We start from the raw sequence: 20213 nt of genomic DNA, 5'->3' as shown, positions 1-20213 counted from the left end.
ATCAGAAGCAATGACTATAATTGACTAACACATAGTGTCATTTGCCATTTTGCCATAACTGCAGAATAGGACACCAAATGCCTTACTGGTAATTAAACCCATTAAAATTATATATATATATATATATATAATATATATATATTATATATTGTATATATATGTATATATATATATATATATATATATATATATATATATGCCCTTACCTAGTACATGTGAGGCACTAGGTTCGATCCTCAGCACCACATAAAAATAAATAAAAGTATTGTGTTCATCCACCTATCTATCTATCTATGTTGTAGTTGAACACAATATTTTTATGTAAAATATGTTGTAGATGAACACAATACTTTTATTTATTTATTTTTATGTGGTGCTGAGGATCGAACCCAGTGCCTCACATCCACTGAGCCACAACTCCAGCCCATAATTAAATTTGTAAGCTAGTAATTAAAGGAAAAGAATTATGATCCCACCTCTAGTGCATTCCTAGTTGATAAGGGAAAGTTCTCTTTTATAGAAGTGTACCATTTTTCACAAATATAGAAATAATAATAACAACCATTTTGAAAACCTTGTGAAAAAATGGACTCAGGCAAGGATTATTGTTGGGTGCTAATATGTGAAAAGTTGTTAGCAAACAGGATATCCATAGTGTCGGTCCACAGATTGTTAATTGCTACAGGAAAACTGCCTTTACACGGAAGATCTGGTGTTTATCACCTCAATAGAATGATTAAATGTCACATTGACAGTTAATCTGATAATTGAGACTTTTGATTTTACAAAATGAAATACATCTGTGAAGTGTGTGAAGCATTAGTTAAAAGTGTTTTAACTTGAATCCAATCCAGCCTTTGGCTTTAACTTCTAATTTACAGAAAACAACATACCACATGCAACAAGCAGTTAAATCCTGAATACATGTTTTGTATTAACTGACAATTAAGTTGCCCTTTTTCTTTTTGGTGCTGAGGATTGAACTCAGGGGCACTCAACCTCTGAGCTACATCCCCAGCCCTATTTTGTATTTTATTTAGAGACAGGGTTTCCCTGAGTTGCTGAGGCTGGCTTTGAACTCATGATTCTCCTGCCTCAGTTTCCTGAGCTGCTGGGATTACAGGTGTGCAACACTATGTAGAACTTGACTTGCTCTCTTATAAGAGGAAAAACTAAAGGAATGTTCTAGATAAATGAAACAGATATAAAAATCAAATAAATGTGTGAGAAATATGTGTGAAAATTGACTAGTTCAATGGGAGATATTTGACATGGACTAGGTATTTAGGATTATGGAAGTTCATCTTTTTTGAGCTATTGTGATTATGTAAATGACCTTTTTAATGAGATGCATTTAGAGACAAAATGTAAGTTAATTTATAATTGTTTAGTTAAAAAACCATGGTAAGATGTTAATTTTAAAATCTAGATGGGTATAGTTAATTTTGTTATTTTAAAAATTTCTGTGTATTTGACTGTTTTCCTAATAAAAAGTCATGGAAAATAAGATTATTTGCTAAAAGTCTGTTGAATTACTCATAAGTCAGACAATTCTAAAAGTGGGAAAAAACACACAAAGATCTAGGATTCTGCACTATTATTCTATTATTTTATAAGGGCATCAGTTGCCTCTGTGTATCAGTGGAAGACTCTAAATGCATTATTTACATAAACCACACAAAGGCAGGAAATACAAAGTAATGCAGAGAAAGGCGCTGTGGGTTGTTAATACTCCACACATTCATTCCAATGGAAAGAAGCGTTGTGTAAGGGATGAAGTAACATCAAAAAGTATCTTAAATACAACTTATTTTTTCATGATAACTATGGAATAAGCATAATTTGAGCATTTTGCAACCTACGCTTTGTGAAGGATGATACCATGAAATCAAGGATAATTAATGTCAGGAAAAAGGAAAGCAACAATTTTTTTTTTTTCAAGAAAACATTCAACAACATAGCCTTGAAGATGCTAGCACCCCAGTCTCTCCTTCAGTACCTGTTTGCAGGACAAACAGCAATATTTAAGTGAAGCTGTATGGTCAATATATGCTTAAATTTATATTTATGGTACCAGAATTTATATCAGTTTCCCCTTATTTAGCTCATAAAAATCTTCTTCTGCAAAGATGTCCTATATTTCTGATTTTCCATTTTTATGCAATCCCTATTACCCAGTAAATAATATTTGTTAAACACTTGTTTGATGCATGCACAAAAGTTATTTCCAGTTTTACCAATTTCATTCCGTGTCAGTTGATTCTACCTTGTTACTCTAATTTATATAAGTTATTCATTAATTTAACCAACTTATATTGATCATGTGCTATATGCAAGGCACTAGAGGAACAAATAGAGCAAGATGAAATCTCAGCTACGGATATTAAGTATATAGTATTTTTACCTATTTCTGCCAGTTTTCCTTTTGTTAGAACCCATAAACCTGGTTATCATTGTTTAGTGATTACTGTGTTAGTTTCTGCATCAGTGCTTTTTCCAATGAATTTTGTCCTGATGTTAAGAATAACCTCTACTTCCACAAAGGAAGGATTCCAGTTATTCCTTTAAAATCAGACATTTCTTATAAATGGGCTAAGTTTTGCTTTTTTATTTCACTCTACTTCCTTAAATAAAGGAAGTCCAATTATATTATCATGTTATATGATACCTATGTATTCTCTTTCCTCACTGTTTTTACATTTCCCCAACTTACTAAACACAAGTCTGTTTTCTGCTTATTTTCCTCACTTTATTTACAAAACTTTTTTAATTACTTCCTTAACTTGGGCTAAGGTGTAGCATTTGACAACCCATTTTAGCAGATTTCTTGTGCTCATTCCATGGCAAATTAGTTAAGATTATGTCCTTTCTCAGTATTCTAATAAGCTTTGTTGTTTAAATCAGCTGTGATTTTCAGCACTGTACAAGCCTTGAAAGGATCCAATCAGGAAGTCTGGGGCCAGGGCACAGTTGGTACTCAAATGTGTTTCAAAGGAATAAATGGATTTCTCACAGCAGAAGAGCCACAGGGGAAAAGTGAATTAGGAGTCAGATGAAAAAAATGTGAACTGTATGCCTAATTTTTCCTTCAGGATAACCCTGGATGTTAAAATCTGGTGAAATTAAGGCTAACCTGTTTTAAAGATTAATCTTGGGGGTCTTTAATATTTGCCTATTTAAATCTGTACACATCTAAGGGTTATATACACTAGTTTCTCTGTCCTAACATATCATCTTTCCTTAAGCTTCACTTCCTTTAATATTTCAGATTTGAGGGAAAGTGCAGTTAAATGTTGGTGGCACAGAAATCTTTGAGATACTTCCAACAATTTTTTTTCTCCAAATCTACTGGATCCATATTACAATTATGGCATAACTGGAAAAGGGAAAGTAACCTTTAATTATTTTAAGGCTTCCAAGCTGGGAAGAAATGAAGGCCCCAAAGATTTTTTTTTCTTTTCTATAATTCCAAGATTACTCTCCAGTGTGAAATCTACTTGATGGATACTTTACCAAGCAACATTCATAAGGCCTCAAAAAGTCTATGAAATTACATTGAGTTGATGAGTTACAAGTTTTTGAATATAATTTCATATTTTTCTCTGAAATGAATTAAGTTGATATCAAATAAAGGCTAAGTCAATGAAGTTTCCTTTTTAAATTTCATATCAAATTTAAATGAGTTATATCCATATTACTAATATGGATACTTCTGCTGAGTATCTAACATATTGCACTTCTTCAGATTTATTTTTAATGTTTTAACACACAGAGCACACAAAGTAAAATTTAAGGATGAAGTTGAAAAACCTAAATGAAGTCTCCCATATCCATTAATTACGATGTTTGACACCCGTATGAACACGTTGATGCTGAATAAGGTTTGTACTCTGAGTGAAAGATTTACCACATATACGACATGCATAGGGCTTCTCTCCTGTGTGAATTCTCTGGTGTTGAATAAGGCATGTTCTCTGGCTAAAATCTTTGTCACATTCATTACATTTATAGGGTCTCTCCCCAGTATGAGTTCTCTGATGTTGATTAAGTGATGAAGAATAAATAAAAGCTTTCCCACATTCATTACATTTATAGGGTTTCTCTCCAGTATGAATTCTTTGATGTTGGGTAAGATTTGCACCCTGTCTATAAGCTTTCCCACATATATTGCATTTAAAGGGTTTTTCTCCATTATGAATCCTTTGATGTTGAGTAAGATGCACACTCTGGCTGAATGCCTTCCCACACACACTACATTTATATGGTTTCTCTCCAGTATGTGTTCTATGATGCTGAGTGAGGTTTGCACTCTGGCTGAAGGCTTTCCCACATATATTACATATATAGGACTTTTCTCCAGTGTGAGTAGTTTGATGTTGAATAAGAGTTGAGGAATGAGCAAAGGCCTTTCCACATTCATTACATTTATAACACTTCTCTCCAGAATGAATTCTCTGATGTCGAATAAGGTAAGTGCTCTGACTAAAAACTTTCCAACACTCATTGCATTTATATGGTTTTTTCCCAGTATGTATTTTTTGATGCTGCAGAAGGTGTGTACTCTGACTGAAAGTTTTCCCACATTCGTTGCATATGTAAGGTTTTTCTCCAGTATGAACTCTTTGATGATTAATCAGTGATGAACTATGACTGAAGGTTTTACCACATTCCAAACATTTATATGGTTTCTCTCCAGTATGTGTCCTTTGATGTATAGTAAGGTGTGCACGCTGGCTAAAGTCTTTTCCACAATCATCACACTTATAGGGTTTCTCTCCAGTGTGAATTCTCTGATGTATGGTGAGGTGTGCACGCTGGCTGAAGGCTTTACCACACTGGTGACATTCATATGGTTTTTCTCCAGTATGCATTCTCTGATGTGCAATTAGGGATGAGATATGCCTAAACTCTTTCCCACATTCTTCACATTCATAAGATTTCTCTTTGGCATGGGTACTTTGGTGTTTTAGGAGGGATGGGTATTTCCTAAATTTTTTCCCACACACATTACATTTATAAGGCTTCTCTCCAGGAAGTATTTTCCCATGTACAATACCATATGAGACATTACTGAAGTTTGCCTTGCTTTCATTATAGATAGAAGTTTTATTATCTGATTGTGTATCAAACTGTACAATTAGGTTTGAATGCTTTTCAAAATCATTTCTATATATATCATATTTACTAAGATATTCTTCTGTAGGATCATCTTCTTGTGAAAAATCAGACTTCAAACTGAAATCATATTCATTAGTGGGAAATTTCTTGAAGACGTTTGTAGTTTGTCTCTCTAATCTGTCATCATAGTCATATGGTTCTTCCAATTTGATGGTCTGGGTTCCGTCCTGTTTGAGTTTAGGAATATCTTTTACTGGAGTACATGTTTGGGCTTCAGTTCCCCATTCTGAAAATGAAAAAACAATATAAAAAGTCTTCCTCTATTTGGCAAAAAAACATAATAATAACATGAATAAAGTGCCTAAAGACTATAGCTCTGACAATCTCAGTAATATGATCCTTAAAGTTTAGGAAAGGAGAATAAAAGGGCAACAAAACAAGAGTGTAAATTATTCAAAAACAGAGAGGTTCCTCACTCTTCAGCCTGGGTACTGAGTAAATAAAATAGACAAAGCTAAGACAGTGAAAACAGAAGATAGGGCTATTTGGGATAAATTACTTCATGAAGTAATTTGCATATGTAAGTTTTTTCTCCAGTATGAACTCTTTGAGGAATGTAGCTCTGCAGTAGAGCACTTGCCTGACTCTTTATATGATGTTTTCATAAAGTAAGCATGCTGACTCTTGTCACTCCCTCTTTCAATCTACTCTGCATAAACCCATATAACATTCCTAAAGCAATCTCATGGAATTCTCTCTCTCTCTCTCTCTCTCTCTCTCTCTGTGTGTGTTTAGGGGGTACTGGGGATTAAACCCAGGGGTGCTTTACCACTGAGCTACATCCCCAGTCTATATATTATTTTTTATTTTGAGACAGGGTCTTGCTAAGTTGCTTAGGATCTTACTAAATTGCTGAGGCTGTATTGAACATGGATCCTCTTCCCTCAGCCTCCTGAGCCACTGAACAGTATCATAGCTAGTATACAGACATATTAAATGAAGTTGAAAAATATCTCTAGATCTCTAGTGTATCTTCAGTAGCCTGAAGCAATTGTTCTCAAAGTACAATCTCAAGAGTAGCATAATAAGCATTACTATTTACTATTCCCTGGAAATGCATTAAAATTATTGGGTCCTATCCAGACATACTGAATTAGAAACTATGGTGGTGGGGCTGAACAATTTGTTTTAGCAAGTACCAAAAGTAGTTTTGCTGCATGCAAAGTTTGAGGGCCACAGGCTTAAAAGTGTTAAAGGAGGAAAAAAAATGACTAGGAATGTAGCTCTGCAGTAGAGCACTTGCCTGGCTCTTGATTCTATTCTCAGTACCAGGAAACAAAATAAAACATAACAGAGAAAGAAAAAGCTCAAAATACTTCCACTTGGCATTCAATCCCCTTATAGTAGAAAAATAGTCCTCTTCTACTATATCCCTTAAACTTCATATTCTGCTTAACTTAGTTTGAAGTTAACCACTATTCCCACAGGGCCTATAGGTTCTGTGCTAATCCCAAACTCTAGGCCCCTTTTTATGATACCTTCTCTACCTATTACAAAAGACGGTTATAGTTCAGCTCCTTCTTAGAACCTAAAATATAGTGTAGTTTGATTCATATATGAAATTGTCTTTTTTATGGGTCAAAATGGCTGACTGTCAATAATCTTGGCATGGTTCAACCTAATATAATGTTGAGCTAATGATGAAATTTGGCCTTATATGATTATCTCACAATTTTGTGTACTTCTTATATTTTTAACTTATACATAAACTCTGGGAATAGCTTCTGTTTCTTTTATATTTCCTTCAGAAAATTGGCTAAAGACTTTGGATATGGTAGCTACTCAATTTTTTTTATACCTTTATTTCATTTATTTATTTTTATGTGGTGCTGAAGATCGAACCCAGGGTCCTGCACTTGCAAGGTGAGCGCTCTACCCCTGAGGCACAACCCCAGCCTTACCACTCAATTTTTAACTGATAAAATAAATAAGAATAATTTGTAAAAAGGTAAACTCAAATCAAAGTGTGCACACACACACAAAACCAAATACACAAAAAACTGGCTATGAGGCAGTCAAGTATGTATTTGTTGATGCCTATTATGTTTCCAGTATGATAATTTGAAACAAATTTCATGATATAATCTCTTGAAATGGTGGGAAGCATATAACTTGTAAGTATTAAGAATTATATACTGGGGATTGGGGATGTGGCTCAAGCGGTAGTGCACTCGCCTGGCATGCATGCGGCCCAGGTTTGATCCTCAGCACCACATACAAAAACAAAGATGTTGTGTCCGCCGAAAACTAAAAAATAAATATTAAAATTCTCTCTCTCTCTCTTAAAAAAGAATTATATACTGTAATATCAAATGTATAATTTAAAATATAGGAAAAATAGTCCTAGATAGTTCAGAAACTTTTAAAGATGCAGTTCAAAGTACAATAACTTTGTCAACATATTCCTTCAGTAGGAGAGTATGTAGATATTGAAAATATTAGCTACATAAATCAGTAAGAGACTTGTTAGAGGGTAGTAGAATATTGATAACTGATAAAATAGATCTAGTTACATTTATATGAAAAGGTGTTCATGACACATGGTAAGTGAAGAATGGCAGGTATGTAGCAGCAGGTAGAGCAAGATCCCATCTATGTAAAGATATGCTCTATGATTATAGACAGGCACAGAAAGACACTGATAATCTAAGGAGAGAAGGTACTGGTACCCAGGGGAGGGAGACATATGAAATTTGCTTCCTTGTAGTGCTTGAATTTACAAACTACTTTTACTCAAATACATAAATCATAATTGACACTAGAAAATGTTTAGGAGTAATGTTAAATGAAAAAAGCAGAATCATAGCTAGTATACAGATATATTAGATGAAGTTGAAAAATAATAGATTATAGGTTTTATTTTCTAATTTTCAATTAATTTGCTATATTTTTTTCTGCTATGAAGTACTAGAAATGTTGTTATACTATTATAGAAGGAAAAAAAAATTAAAACCAACTTTCTCAAACCAGGATTCGTTACCCTGCCCCAAAATAACAAAATGAGAATGTAAGTAAACACATACAAAAAAAGGATGGGCTAGTACCATAAGCTCAGTTTAACTTCTATCTAATCAGAATCAGTCTATGGCAATCTGCATATATCTGAAAAGGAAGTATTACAGTTATTTTTTTTAAATACTGCTGGGGATCAACCCAGGAGTTCATACATGCTAGGCAAGTACCACTACCTACCATTGAGCCACATCCCAACCCTATAGTATAATTAATAAGCTTAAGCAACAAGTTTGTATGATGACCATGAACACAATGCTACTATAATAATATATTTTTTAAAAAATCAGGTTATTAGAAATTAAACAAACTGAGATCAGTAAGCAGGGCTTAAAAATGTGTATATACTTAATCAAAATGGTTAGTAAAAAGTGGTATCTGTTGGCTAATATTAGACCAAACAGTGGTGTAGTATTTCTAATATAGAAGATCAACCCTGACTTAGGTAATCAAGAAAAGCCTCAGGGAGAAGTATGATTTGAGCTCAGCCTGAAAGAATGGCTAGGTCCTGTGTAAACATAAAGAACTATGAAAGTTCTAAGACTTAATGGCTACTAAAGACCAAAAGTAGTATTCTATTTATGAATTACCAAAGTTTTCATTTCCTGAAGCAAAACTGGTTAGGTATTGTAACTAAATGTTCTATTTATTATATATCTCTGATCTGGAAAGACAGTAAAATCCTCAGAGGCCAAAAATCAAATAAAAGCAGGAAGGCAGCTGGGTACTGGTGGCTCATGCCTGTAAACTCAGCAGCTAGGGAGGTTGAGTCAGGAGGATCAAAAGTTCAGAGACAGCTTCAGCAACTTAGCAAGACCCTTCTCAAAATAAAAAAGAGGGCTAAGGGTGTGGCTCATTGATTAAGTGCCCCTGGGTTCAATCCCCAGTACAAACAAACAAACAAAAAACTCCAAACAAAAACAATAAAACAAAAACAAAAAGCAGGAAGGAAGGCAGTTACAGCTGAAGTTGGTTGCTTGAAATGGCTCCTTCATCCCATTGATAACCTTGAGCTTCCATTTTGAGGGTGCCAAGGGCTAATGTGACAGAAGCCCAACCAGAAGTGAAGCTGGGAGGAGTCCCTTGCAAAGAGGATTAAATATGATGCAAGAATAACAAAAGCCCAAAAAACTAACCTCCAGGAAAGAAATAACTTGCCTTTCTTAGTCTTGGTGTTTGTTCACTTCGAGGAGCAAAATCTCTTCTTAAAATGCATAACTACAAACTGCCCCTTCTTGGGCATTGATAGCTCTAATTTGTGCTCTCTGAAAGGTCTAAAAAACTTCTCATGCTGTGAAGTTAGGTCTGAGTACTCCCAGATTAGCAGCATCTCCTCAGATACTATACTAATTCTAGTCCAGGGGAGGCTCATTTCCATTATAGTTCATGTGTTTTCTCACTGTTTACAGTGTGCTGAATTGATTCTCCAATGAATTTAGTGTGCTACAGGTATATTTTGTACCATTCTGCCAATTAAAGGCCATAAATTATGAAAAAGAATTAGTTTTTCAAATAGAATGAACCTTGAAATACCTAATTACCATAAGTTATTATTTTTTTTAAACAGTGAAGCAATTTACTCTAAGGCAATATGGACTATTCTGTTATTATTGTTTAAATATTACAATTAATATTGTATTCTAGTATCAATATTGGTAGACATATAAGTCTAAATAAGAAAAAAAAAGAATAGGAAAGTAAGATGTGAAAGAATGTATTAATGATTTATTTTTTTTTGCAAAGAGAAAATAGGACAGATAAACCAGAAACAAATGAATATGGTTATCTATAGGTAGTGGATGGGAAAAGTGTAGAAGGTATAGGAATGCATATCTTTTATATAGTTTTGGCTTCTGAACAATGTTAATGTTTTTACATACTCAAAAATATAAAATAAAAGATAATTTAAAAAGAAAACATTCCCCTTAATGGGATATATTCCAACGACTAAAAGGACTGCAAAGAAGTCTTGAATATTCTAGACAGTTTGGTAGTAACCTTGGTATAACTCTGAAACTATTTCTGTGTGTAACATATGATAGAACTAATAAGTAAATATACCGATTATGGTGAAAAACAGCTTATTCAGTGTATGGGAAAGAAGGCACAAAATACAAATACAATATTGAAATATACAAATGAAAAAGTCTTCTGGTATTGGATTTGAATTAAGAGTTATGAGTAAGAACTCATGACTTTAAAAAACAAACAAACAAACAAAAAAACCCAAAACTGCTGGACACAGTGGCACATGCCTGTAATCCCAACAGTTTGGGAGACTGAGGCAGGAGGACTGCAAGTGAGGAAACTTAGTGAGGACCTAAACAACATAGTGAGAACCTGTCTCTAAATAAAAAATATAAAAAAGGGGCTGGGGATATGGCTTACTGGTTAAGCAGCCCTGGGCTCAATCCCTGGTAACAAAAACAAACAAAAACTATACGGCTGTGGGTATAGCTCAGTTGGTAAGGCCCTGGGTTCAATCCCCAGCAACACATACACCCCCCCCACACACACACACAGAAAACCAACAACTATATATAAAGTGGATATAGGAATATGTAAAAATGAATCCCATTGTTATGCATAACTATAATGTACCAATAAAAAATAAGGAATAAAAGAGTCGAAAAAATGTGGAAAAAAAAAAACCCAAAACTTCTGACAACATGGATGACCCTTTGAAGACATTATGTTAAGTGAAATAAGACAGTAAAAAAAAAATCAAATATTGTATGATTTCACTTATATGCTATATCTAGAATCATCAAATTTATAGAAACAATGTAGAATGATGGTTACCAGAGAGTAAAGGAAGGAGAAATGAGGAGTTGTTATTTAATAAGTACAGACTTTCAGTTTTATAAGATGAAAACATTGTGGAGATTAGTTGTACAACAATGTAAATATATTACACACTACTGAACTTGAAAACGGTGAAGATGGGGGCGGGGGCTGGGACTCAGGGGGTGAGCGCCTGCCTAGCACGTGTGAGGTCCTGGGTTCCACCCTCAGCACCAGATAAATAAATAAAAGTATTGTGTCCACCCTAAACTATATATATATATATATTTTTTTTTTTTTTCTTTTTCCCATTGGAGAAAATCCAGGTCTAAGGTAAGTAAAAGGGGAGGAGTATCTATTATACCAGAAATCAAGAAAATGCTCTAAGACTAATAGTTGTGTCAGAGAGATGGTGGCCTTGGTTTGACTGACTCACGTGGCCTAAATGTGGGACAGCTGGGTATTAAAACCAAAACAACAAAATAACTGGAATGAGTAAATTAACAACACTTCGAATCTTTAAAAATTCTCTTGGTCCATGTGTGTGGCTCAGACACATAAAAAAATGGGAGGGAGGAAGACCTATTCTTTTTTTTTCTGCATTTCCTTCCTGCTCGAATAGAAACGTTATATTCCAAATCAGTTTTCCACCACAGATTCCTCCGCCAGAAGCCATAGTCCCTGCGTTTTCACTTCCGGTCCACCATTTTGCTGCCTTAATTTCTCCACCGGGAGGGTAAGGGCCCTCGAATATGCATACGTGAAACGGCCAAAAAGTAGCTGGGGCTGGAGTTGTGGATCAGTGGCCAAGTACTTGCCTCATTGGGTTCGATCTTGAGCACCACATAAAAATAAATGAAATAAAGATATTGTGTCCATGTATAATTAAAAAAAAAAGAGTAACTGTTGCTGTTAGGGATCTTAACTTCATAAGGAAATGGGACCAAATTGGCGGGCTTGGTGAAAGTGGAGCCCACCAGGAGGTAGGAGGCAAAGAGACACGCAGAGAGGGTGACAAAGCTGGAGAGGAAGGAGCCTTAAGAGGCCGCCCGCTTCACAGCACGACCCCAGAGTGCTGGTGTGCAAGGAGAGGCGCCCCCCAGCGAAGCGGAAGACCTGTTCTTTTCTTTCTTTCTTTCTTTTAAATATCTTTTTATTTTTTATTTTTATGTGGGGTTGAGGATCGAACCCAGGGTCCCGCGCAAGCCAGGCGAGTGCGCTACCGCCCCCGGAAGACCTGCTCTTTACTGGAGGATGCTATTAATCATTTAAAAGAGATTATGAATCAAGAAAAAAAAATCACAGTTTTGCAACCAGCAATGCAACAAGGCAAGGAGCATCAATGGATATTAAAAACCTTAAGTGAAAGGCTGTTAAGGAATAGAACATTTATTTGCCCTCAAAGTATCATTCCATAGACTACTTATTTATTAGAGGAAAAAAATATGCACCTTTAAAATGATGTGACCTGTAGACACCACCTTAAACAAACTGAGCATCATCAATGAGGAGACAAACTAGGAAATGAGCCTCTTGAGGAAGTGCATGAAAAGCAACATCACCTTTGAAATATTTTTGACAAAATGTTTAATCTGAATTTCATTAAGAGGAAAAAAATCAGGCAAATCTTAAAGAAAAAAAAATTTTTCAGCTATTTATTGTCCAGCATAAAATTCAATATGCTCCTCCTGAACAGGACTGACTGTGTACAGACCAAATGTAATTCCCATATTGGAAGAACCATGGATGGTGATAGAAATTTTAGAAGGCCCATCCTTCAGGGACAATGTGGGCATTCTAACAGTAAAAACAAACAAACAAACAAACAAACAAAAAAACCCCCACAAAACAACCACAGAAAAACTGGCTTGGATCCTTTAAAAAGGTCAATAATCTTGAAAGATTAAGTGGTGCATGTTTGTAATCCCAGTGGCTTGGGAGGTTGAGGCAGGTGGATCACAAATTCAAAGGCAGCCTCAACAGCTGAGTGAGGACCTAAGCAACTTAGCAAGACCCTGTCTCAAAATAAAACATAAAAAAGATCTGGGATGTGGCTCGGTGTTTAAGCACTTCTGGGTTCAATCCCTGGTACAGGGAAAAAAAAAAAAAAAGAAAGGAAAAAAGGTTGAAGAACACGTCTATGTTAAAAGGGACTTGGGGCTGGGGATAGGGTTCAAGTGGTATCGTGCTAACCTGGGATGTGCAGGGCACTGGGTTTGATCCTCAGCACCACATTTAAATAAATAAGTAAAATAAAGATGTTGTGTCCACCGAAAACTAAAAAATAAATATTAAAAATTCTCTCTCTTTTTTTTTAAAAAAGGGACTAATGAGGGCTGGAGTGGTGAGTCAGTGGTAGAGCACTTGTCTGTCATGTGGGAGGCACAGGGTTCTATTCTCAGCACTGCATATGAATACAGATCCATTGACAACTAAAAAAAAAGGGGGGAGGGGACTAATGGTGTGAGATAAATAAATGGAACATAAGATTTCTGACTGGATCCTAGACTGGGGAGGAAAATATCTATAAAGGATATTTGAGGAAATCTGAATATTTGGCCATGTATATCAATAACTATTGTATAAATGTTAAATATCTAGAGAGAGAATGGTGGTGTGCTTATATAGAAGAATGTTCATGCTTTTAGGAGATATTCAGGGGTAAGATGTTATGATTAAATTTCAAATGGTTCAGTGCAAAAACAAAGGTGTGTGTAAAATGTCTAAATGATAATTAGTGATTTCAGGTAAAAATTATATAGTTGTAACTTTTCTTTAGTTTGAAATCTTAAATAAAATTATGGAGGAGAGAAGAATGAACGGTAACAATCAAAAAGGCCATCAATGGGGACAAGTTCAATAAATTATAAGACAACCAATAAAATATGATGCAGATATTAAAAAAGAAATGAAAAAGCTCTTCACATGCTCATTTGGAACATTTTTCAAGATATATTTTCAGGTAAAATATGCTAAGAACAAAACAATATGCATAGTATGCTACTGTTTATGTTGCAAAATGGAGGAAAAAATTTTCTATTAACTTTATGTGCAAAAAACCCAGTCACCCATCCAACCCCAAATAGATATCTGAAACAACTGTTTACCTATAACACAGAGCCAGATTTTATTTAAAAATAAAAAATTACTAAAATTATGTTAAAATCCAGGTTTTATTGTGGAGATGAACAGTTGTTCAAGACTTACCTGGAGGGAAGCCTCTATAGGAAAACAGTGGTTAATAGTCAAGATCTAATAAGAGTGGTTGAAGCTGGACAATGTAGCAACTGGGTGAGTATGGTATGTAGGTGGGAGACTTTTGTCTCTATATATGGCTTTATATATTTAAAAAAATTTTAATTTTGTGAATATATAAGTTTTAAAGTAATTTGGAAATAAAAAAGAAGGAAATTAAGAGAGTGGAGACGGGAGATATAGGGGTTTGTTAGTTAGAAAAAAAGAAACTCAAATGTAAGTTTTGAAAATGGAGCAATGGGAAAGTCCCAGAGAAGCTCTAAAAGATGGTACTTAGGGGTCACATAGGATAAAATGAGAAGGGACACAGGGGAAAGGTAGCAAAATAATATTTGAAAACTCTCTTCCTTTTTTACTTTCTTCTGTAAAAAGCAATACCAAAACAGCTCAGAATTCTTTACCAGCTGCTAAGACTTTGCAAAGAATGATTTGGCCATATTTGATAAATAATTTCAAAACATTTTGGATATAGACTATTAAGTGCAAAGAAGCCCATGTGCTGGCTTTTCTCTTACCTGGACTAGGGCCTTCTAAAATTTCTTTTATCACCATCCATGGTTCTTCCAATATGGGAATCACAGTTGGTCTGTAGACAGTCAGTCCTGTTCAGGAGGAGCATAATGAATTTTATCCTGGACAATAAACAGCTGTAAAAAATGTATTACCTGACTTCTACTAAAACTTCTATAGGAAAATAACAGTTCAGGGACATGATTTAATAAGATACTTAGGTCTCATCGTTTTCAGAGCAAGGATTAAAAATTTCCTGCTACCCAAGAGAATGTATGTCTGGAGATCCTACGGAAGAATTCTTTCCTTTGAGCAGTAGAGAATGGGCAAGACAGTGTTGAGTAGCCGTCAAGTGGCAGCACTATGAAATTGTGCATTAAAACTTTCATTAGTTATCTTTTATTTGGGAAAAGGAAGAACACAGTCTTTCTGTGCCTGAATGAGATGAAACACTCATCTCTAGACCTTATTTTTAGTCAAGTACTTCAGAGTCTTCTTAACGACTAGGGGCAGAAACATACCCCGGGGGGAACACTGGGAGGAGAGGTGTGGACAATCCTTACCTAGAGAAACCATGTTCCAATAGTTTTGTAATGTCACCGTCTTGTACAATTCCTTCTGTACAGGACGCATTAGCTCCCAGTCCTCTTGGGTGATGTCTACAGCCACATCTTTGAATGTCATTGATTCCTAAAATATCAAATACAACTTAACTTGGCTCAAGAACTAATGGAAAGACTGGGTATGCATGTGGTGGAGGGAATAGGGGATCAAGAATAATAAATTTTAGGACTCTAAAAGTTTGTTTAGTCAAAACCTTCACCTAATGTATAGACCACAGCATCCTTCAAGGGCCCTAATGAGAAGTTTAAAAATAAAGGAAAATTTCTTGTTTTCAATTAGTACTAGAGTACACACTGATGGTTTTTGTTTTAAAGAAAAAGGGTAGGCCAAGGGATATAGTCAGTGGTGCAGACAGCACTTGCCTAGCATGCTCAAGTCCCTGGGGTTTGATCCCCAGTACCACTCACACTCACTGTCCCCCACCCCACCCCCCAAAAAAGAGGAAGAAAAATGAGGAGAAAGAGGTTTTGAATTTTAAACACATATGACACAGAGTTAAATGATTTTCAAGTTTTATCCTAAGAATAAATTCAACAGGTTATAATAAACATGTTGGTTGTGGATTGTGGGGTTGTGGCTCAGTGGTAGAGTGCTTGCCTAGCATGCATGAGGCACTGGGTTCGATCCTTGGTACCATATGAAAATAAAAAAAAATAAAATAAAGGTCATCTACAACTAAAAAATAAAAAAACACATTTATATGTTCTATAATATAAATGTAATGTTCTTTTAAAAAATAAAACTGAAACCAACAACCACACTGTTGAATCACTGCACTTTTAGTTTGGGAAGGTTAGTATCCCTTTTTGCTCCCTTCTTAAAAAAATTTTTGTTAAAAATATTTCTTGATTACTGTTACTTATTATTTTTTTTTCAAATAATTATCACACACTAAAAAATCACTTTGAGATATTAAAGTCACATTAAATTTATAATTGAGAAAGAAGTGATTATAGTTTCTTTTATGTCTTATAAGATGCATATAATAAGAAAGATGCAAAATTTATACTATGCTTAGTTTTAGATTTTTTAAAATTTTGTCATCTGGTTTTTATGTGTATGTAAAAGAGGGATACATTTTTGCATGTTACTTTCTGTGGCAGTCATTTGACTCAAATTTTCAACTACTGTTTCTAACAGTTTTTCCCTTCATTTTCTTAGTTCTCTAGGTAAATGTTCACATCATATATAAATAATCATTTTAATTTGATTGTCCAAGGTTTTTTAATTATAGGCCATGTATATTTTCCCAATAAGTCTTTCTCTTAAGGTGGCCTAACTTGCTATTCCTTAGTGTAATACCTCTCATGATCAAGATCACAGAATGCACACAGCCTTTAATTACTTGTTAATGAGGAAAAATAATATTAGCAAATATTATTTATTAATCACTTAATAAATGGTAGTAAAGGGTAGCCAAAAGTCTCATAATATTTTATTCTTACAATCTTAAGAGGTAAATTCTACATATTGAAAAGGAGTAACTTAGACTAAGTGGGTAAATATCTTATTCCAAAATCATGAATTCAATGGCAGAGCCAGGAACCAAAACCTGGATTCCACCTGACCATGTAGGTTAATCTCTTAACCTCTATACGGTATTACTAACTTAAAAGTCAAGGAGTGAGGAAAGGCATATTAAGGGAAATCGAGCACATTTACTGAACAGTTCAAGGTAATGAAGGAGAGAACCTCAGGTTTAGGTCCTAGTAGTTAGGGCTTTTGAGGGTTCACCAGCTATCGAGTAGGATTCACAACAAAAAATGCTCTCTCATACTAAGAAGGCACTTTAAAATCACCAAAGAAACTTAAACTCACTTTGGTTACCAAGTCATTGAGCCACCCTGCCTGGAAAGCATGCCTTCCTCTGGGATCTTCCTCTTGAATCACCTGGGAAAGAGCAGTGTTCTGAGGAACTATGGAAGAGAAAGAAACCATTATGGATATTAGCCCTGTTCAAATAGCCTAGGAAATCCTTCACCAAATACATGCCTACACTATTCTCTCTCTTTTAATGGGACTCTCTTTTAACCCAGGGATTCACACACGCTAGGCAAGAACTCTGCCACTGAGCTCCATGCCAGCCTTAATAAAGTTTTATTTTGAGAGTCTTGCTAAATTGCAGAGGCTGGCCTTAAACTTATGATCCTCTTGCTTCAAACTCTGGAGTAGCTGGGATCACAGGTATGGGTCAGTGTGCCTGGCTAGAGGCTTAGACTTTTCTTTTTAAAAGAATTTTATTTATTTTTATGTGATGCTGAGGATTGAACTCAGTGCCTCACATGTGCAAGGCAAGTGCTCCACTACTGAGGTACAACCCCAGCTCTAGACTTTTCTTAAAATGAGAAGTGAACAGAAAGCTGAAAAAGCACTCATACTTCAAAGTCAGAGGGAAGGGCCAATCACTTGTCCTAAGACATCAATGCAGAGTTCAAAAACAAGTCTGCTCTCGGACTGTTAAGTGTATGTAGAAAATTCAGTATTTTCTACTAAATCCTTATTTGATCTAAAATGTGTGAATTGTCTCTTTCTTAAGATGAGAATATTCTTTGGAATTTCTATCTTTCTGGAAATCACAGTGCAAGTGATTTATTAGTACAGTGGTATAAACCTCTTCGAGTTACCTTTCTGGGGATTCACAGAGGTTAATTTGGTTGTGTCAAGTGAATCTCTCCCGAAACTTTTCCTCTGGCTTTAGATATTGTGTGTTTGGTTTAAGCAATCTTGAGGGGGAACACTATGTAGGATGGAGCTCATGTTAAAGCCTGTTCTCACTCCTTAACTCAATTATCTTTTTTCTCTCCAATTTCTTTAAAGGAGCTATTCTCAGAAGTACTAATTGTCTTCTCTAACCACCCAGGGATTCCTCCCCTCTCTGCTCTACAATTCTCACCTTCCTCTTCTAGAATCTGAGTCAAATCCTCTACCAGAGTCACCACTTCCTCGCTGCTCTCTGGATACTGGGACTTTACCCAAGTCCTAACCTCCCCAGGCAGGATGGTTAGGAACTGCTCCAGCACCAGTAGCTCCAAGATTTGTTCCTTTGAGTGAATCTCAGGCCTCAACCACTTAAGGCAGAGCTCTCGGAGTTGACTCAATGCCTTTCGAGGACCAGCCAGGTCTGGGTACAGAAAATTCCTAAAATTCTGCCGACAGGTCTCAGTGTCACGCAAGAGTCTTGAAGTAAGGGTTTTCTTCTCAACATTGTGGGTTCCACTTTGAACTTTGTCTGGCTTCCACATTAGAAGGATTTGTGAGCGTGAAGAACTGGTCATCCTCTTTCTTGAGGCTAACATATCTATAGACAGGACAGTCAATCTGGCAATATCCTTTATTTCTCCAGTAATTAGCCAACTGCTTGAAGTCTTATGCTACAGCCATAAAACCATTTTTATCAAGAGCTGCTGCAGCTAGGGGCAGAACAGAATATAGGTAGAGTTAGTGGCCTTAGTTACAAAATCTGAGCCCAGAACTTGCAGGGATGAATGAGACCCTGAAACACAAGAATGGACCACAAGGTCAAGAATTTCTGGTGTACTCTGCCACACACACACACACACACACACACACACACACATACACTCCTCTGTATGCACAAATAAGTTTATTTGAGTTTACTTCCGTCTTCTTCCCTTTTATTCTTGGACTTGTAATAGAACTTCATTGTGTTTAGGGGTGGTGGGAAGGATGGAGCTACCACAAAATGGTGTTAGAAGCTATAATTTAAAGAATCCTGAGCAAGATGACTAACTTCTAATTTGTTGAAACAAAAATTAAATATTTTTTTTTTTAACAGAAAAAGATGTTTGAGATTTTAGTCACTGATGTAACAGAAGCTGTAATGACTTAACTGGTCCTCAGGAATACAGCAAACCTACCGTTACTGGGAATAAACTGGGAAGAAAATTTCTTCTTAATAAAGTGCTCAGGGTTCCCAAGGGAACTCTCAGAGGAAAATGGCAAGCCATTTATCTGATTTGCATGTTAATGCCAGACTATTCTAGTTTTTCACTATCAGAGGCCTGAAAAAACAAGCCCTTGGACTGGGAAGCGTGGAAGATTGTTGTGATTGGAAAACATTTCAGTGCTTCAGGAGGAAACAGTTCCTTAAGGACACTTTCGGGACCAGGATTCCAGAAGAGAACCTCCGAAGTGGCCTGATCTGCAGGAGAACCCACACCCACCTGTCCCCTTGCTCCAGCCCTCAGATCTACTCAACCCCAGTCGTGACACCAAAGAGAACTGTTTACAAGGCTCTTGCGAAGATGCAATGGCCTCGCCTGGACTGCCTCCCCTTCCCAGCCGGTCCCTTTTACACCCTTTCAGAGGAAAGCAGAGGGCAGCGGGGGGGGGGACAGCCTGCACCCCAGCGACTTGCAACGATGGGTACGCGCGTCCCCAGGCTCCCCACCCCCAGCTTCCACTCCCTGTGCTTTCCCTGCAGGGAGCGAGCACGGCGCCCTGAGCGTCGACGGGCTCGGGGGTCTGGCCTTGATCGCACGGACACTCGTGCCCGGGACATCGTTACCTGTCGCTGGGACCCCGTCACTCGGCAACCAGAACGGCCCGAGAGGCCACAGGCAACAATGGCGGCGGCGTCACGGGCGCCTGCGTGGCGGGCTCTGTTCCGCGCTGCAGAGGGACCTCTGGCTCTGCCACTTCTTTTCTCGGGAAGGATTATGCGACTCCAGAAGAAGGCGCACGTTCCAACCCGGTGCTGAGAAACCCGGCCTGAAACCCCCTCGCCTCGGCTTCGCCGCGACCTCGCCTCTGCGCCACTGCGCATGTGCGCCAGGAGAACGCTGCGCGCTCGCAGAGCCAATCGGAACCAGAGCTCTGGCCTTCACTTC

General features: G+C 36.6%; 2 protein-coding genes across 3 annotated transcripts in view; one reads left to right on the top strand and one right to left on the bottom strand.

The window, feature by feature from the left end:
* LOC144375652 (uncharacterized) overlaps positions 1-20213 on the top strand; it is a 98178-nt gene that overhangs the window by 38353 nt on the left and 39612 nt on the right. The window lies entirely within an intron of this gene.
* Positions 1588-20164, bottom strand: Znf287 (zinc finger protein 287). Of its 2 annotated transcripts, XM_005340813.5 has the most exons (6): positions 19892-20164; positions 18257-18773; positions 17182-17279; positions 15303-15429; positions 14745-14831; positions 1588-5404 (listed from the first exon to the last, which is right to left on the bottom strand). In XM_005340813.5, exons 2-6 carry the CDS (start codon positions 18657-18659, stop codon positions 3834-3836), a joined length of 2286 nt encoding a protein of 761 aa, XP_005340870.2. In that variant the 5' UTR covers positions 18660-18773; positions 19892-20164; the 3' UTR covers positions 1588-3833. The 2 variants fall into 2 exon arrangements, with proteins under 2 accessions (XP_005340870.2, XP_077899046.1); XM_078042920.1 differs by lacking the exon at positions 18257-18773.

The sequence above is a fragment of the Ictidomys tridecemlineatus genome, chromosome 3 (assembly GCF_052094955.1).
Source record: "Ictidomys tridecemlineatus isolate mIctTri1 chromosome 3, mIctTri1.hap1, whole genome shotgun sequence".
Lineage (NCBI taxonomy): Eukaryota > Metazoa > Chordata > Mammalia > Rodentia > Sciuridae > Ictidomys > Ictidomys tridecemlineatus.
The sequence above is the reverse complement of the archived record's forward strand: the minus strand, read 5'-3'. Positions and strand labels throughout refer to the sequence as shown.

What these genes read in the sequence shown, in the direction of transcription:
- Znf287 (XM_005340813.5), bottom strand. Translation starts at nt 18,659, where the DNA reads ATGTTAGCCTCAAGAAAGAGGATGACCAGTTCTTCACGCTCACAAATC. An exon ending in TCAGATTCTAGAAGAGGAAG is followed by an intron (nt 17,280 to 18,256) that starts GTGAGAATTGTA and finishes TCTCTTCCATAG; the next exon opens with TTCCTCAGAACACTGCTCTT. An exon ending in TTGGAACATGGTTTCTCTAG is followed by an intron (nt 14,832 to 15,302) that starts GTAAGGATTGTC and finishes CCTCCTGAACAG; the next exon opens with GACTGACTGTCTACAGACCA.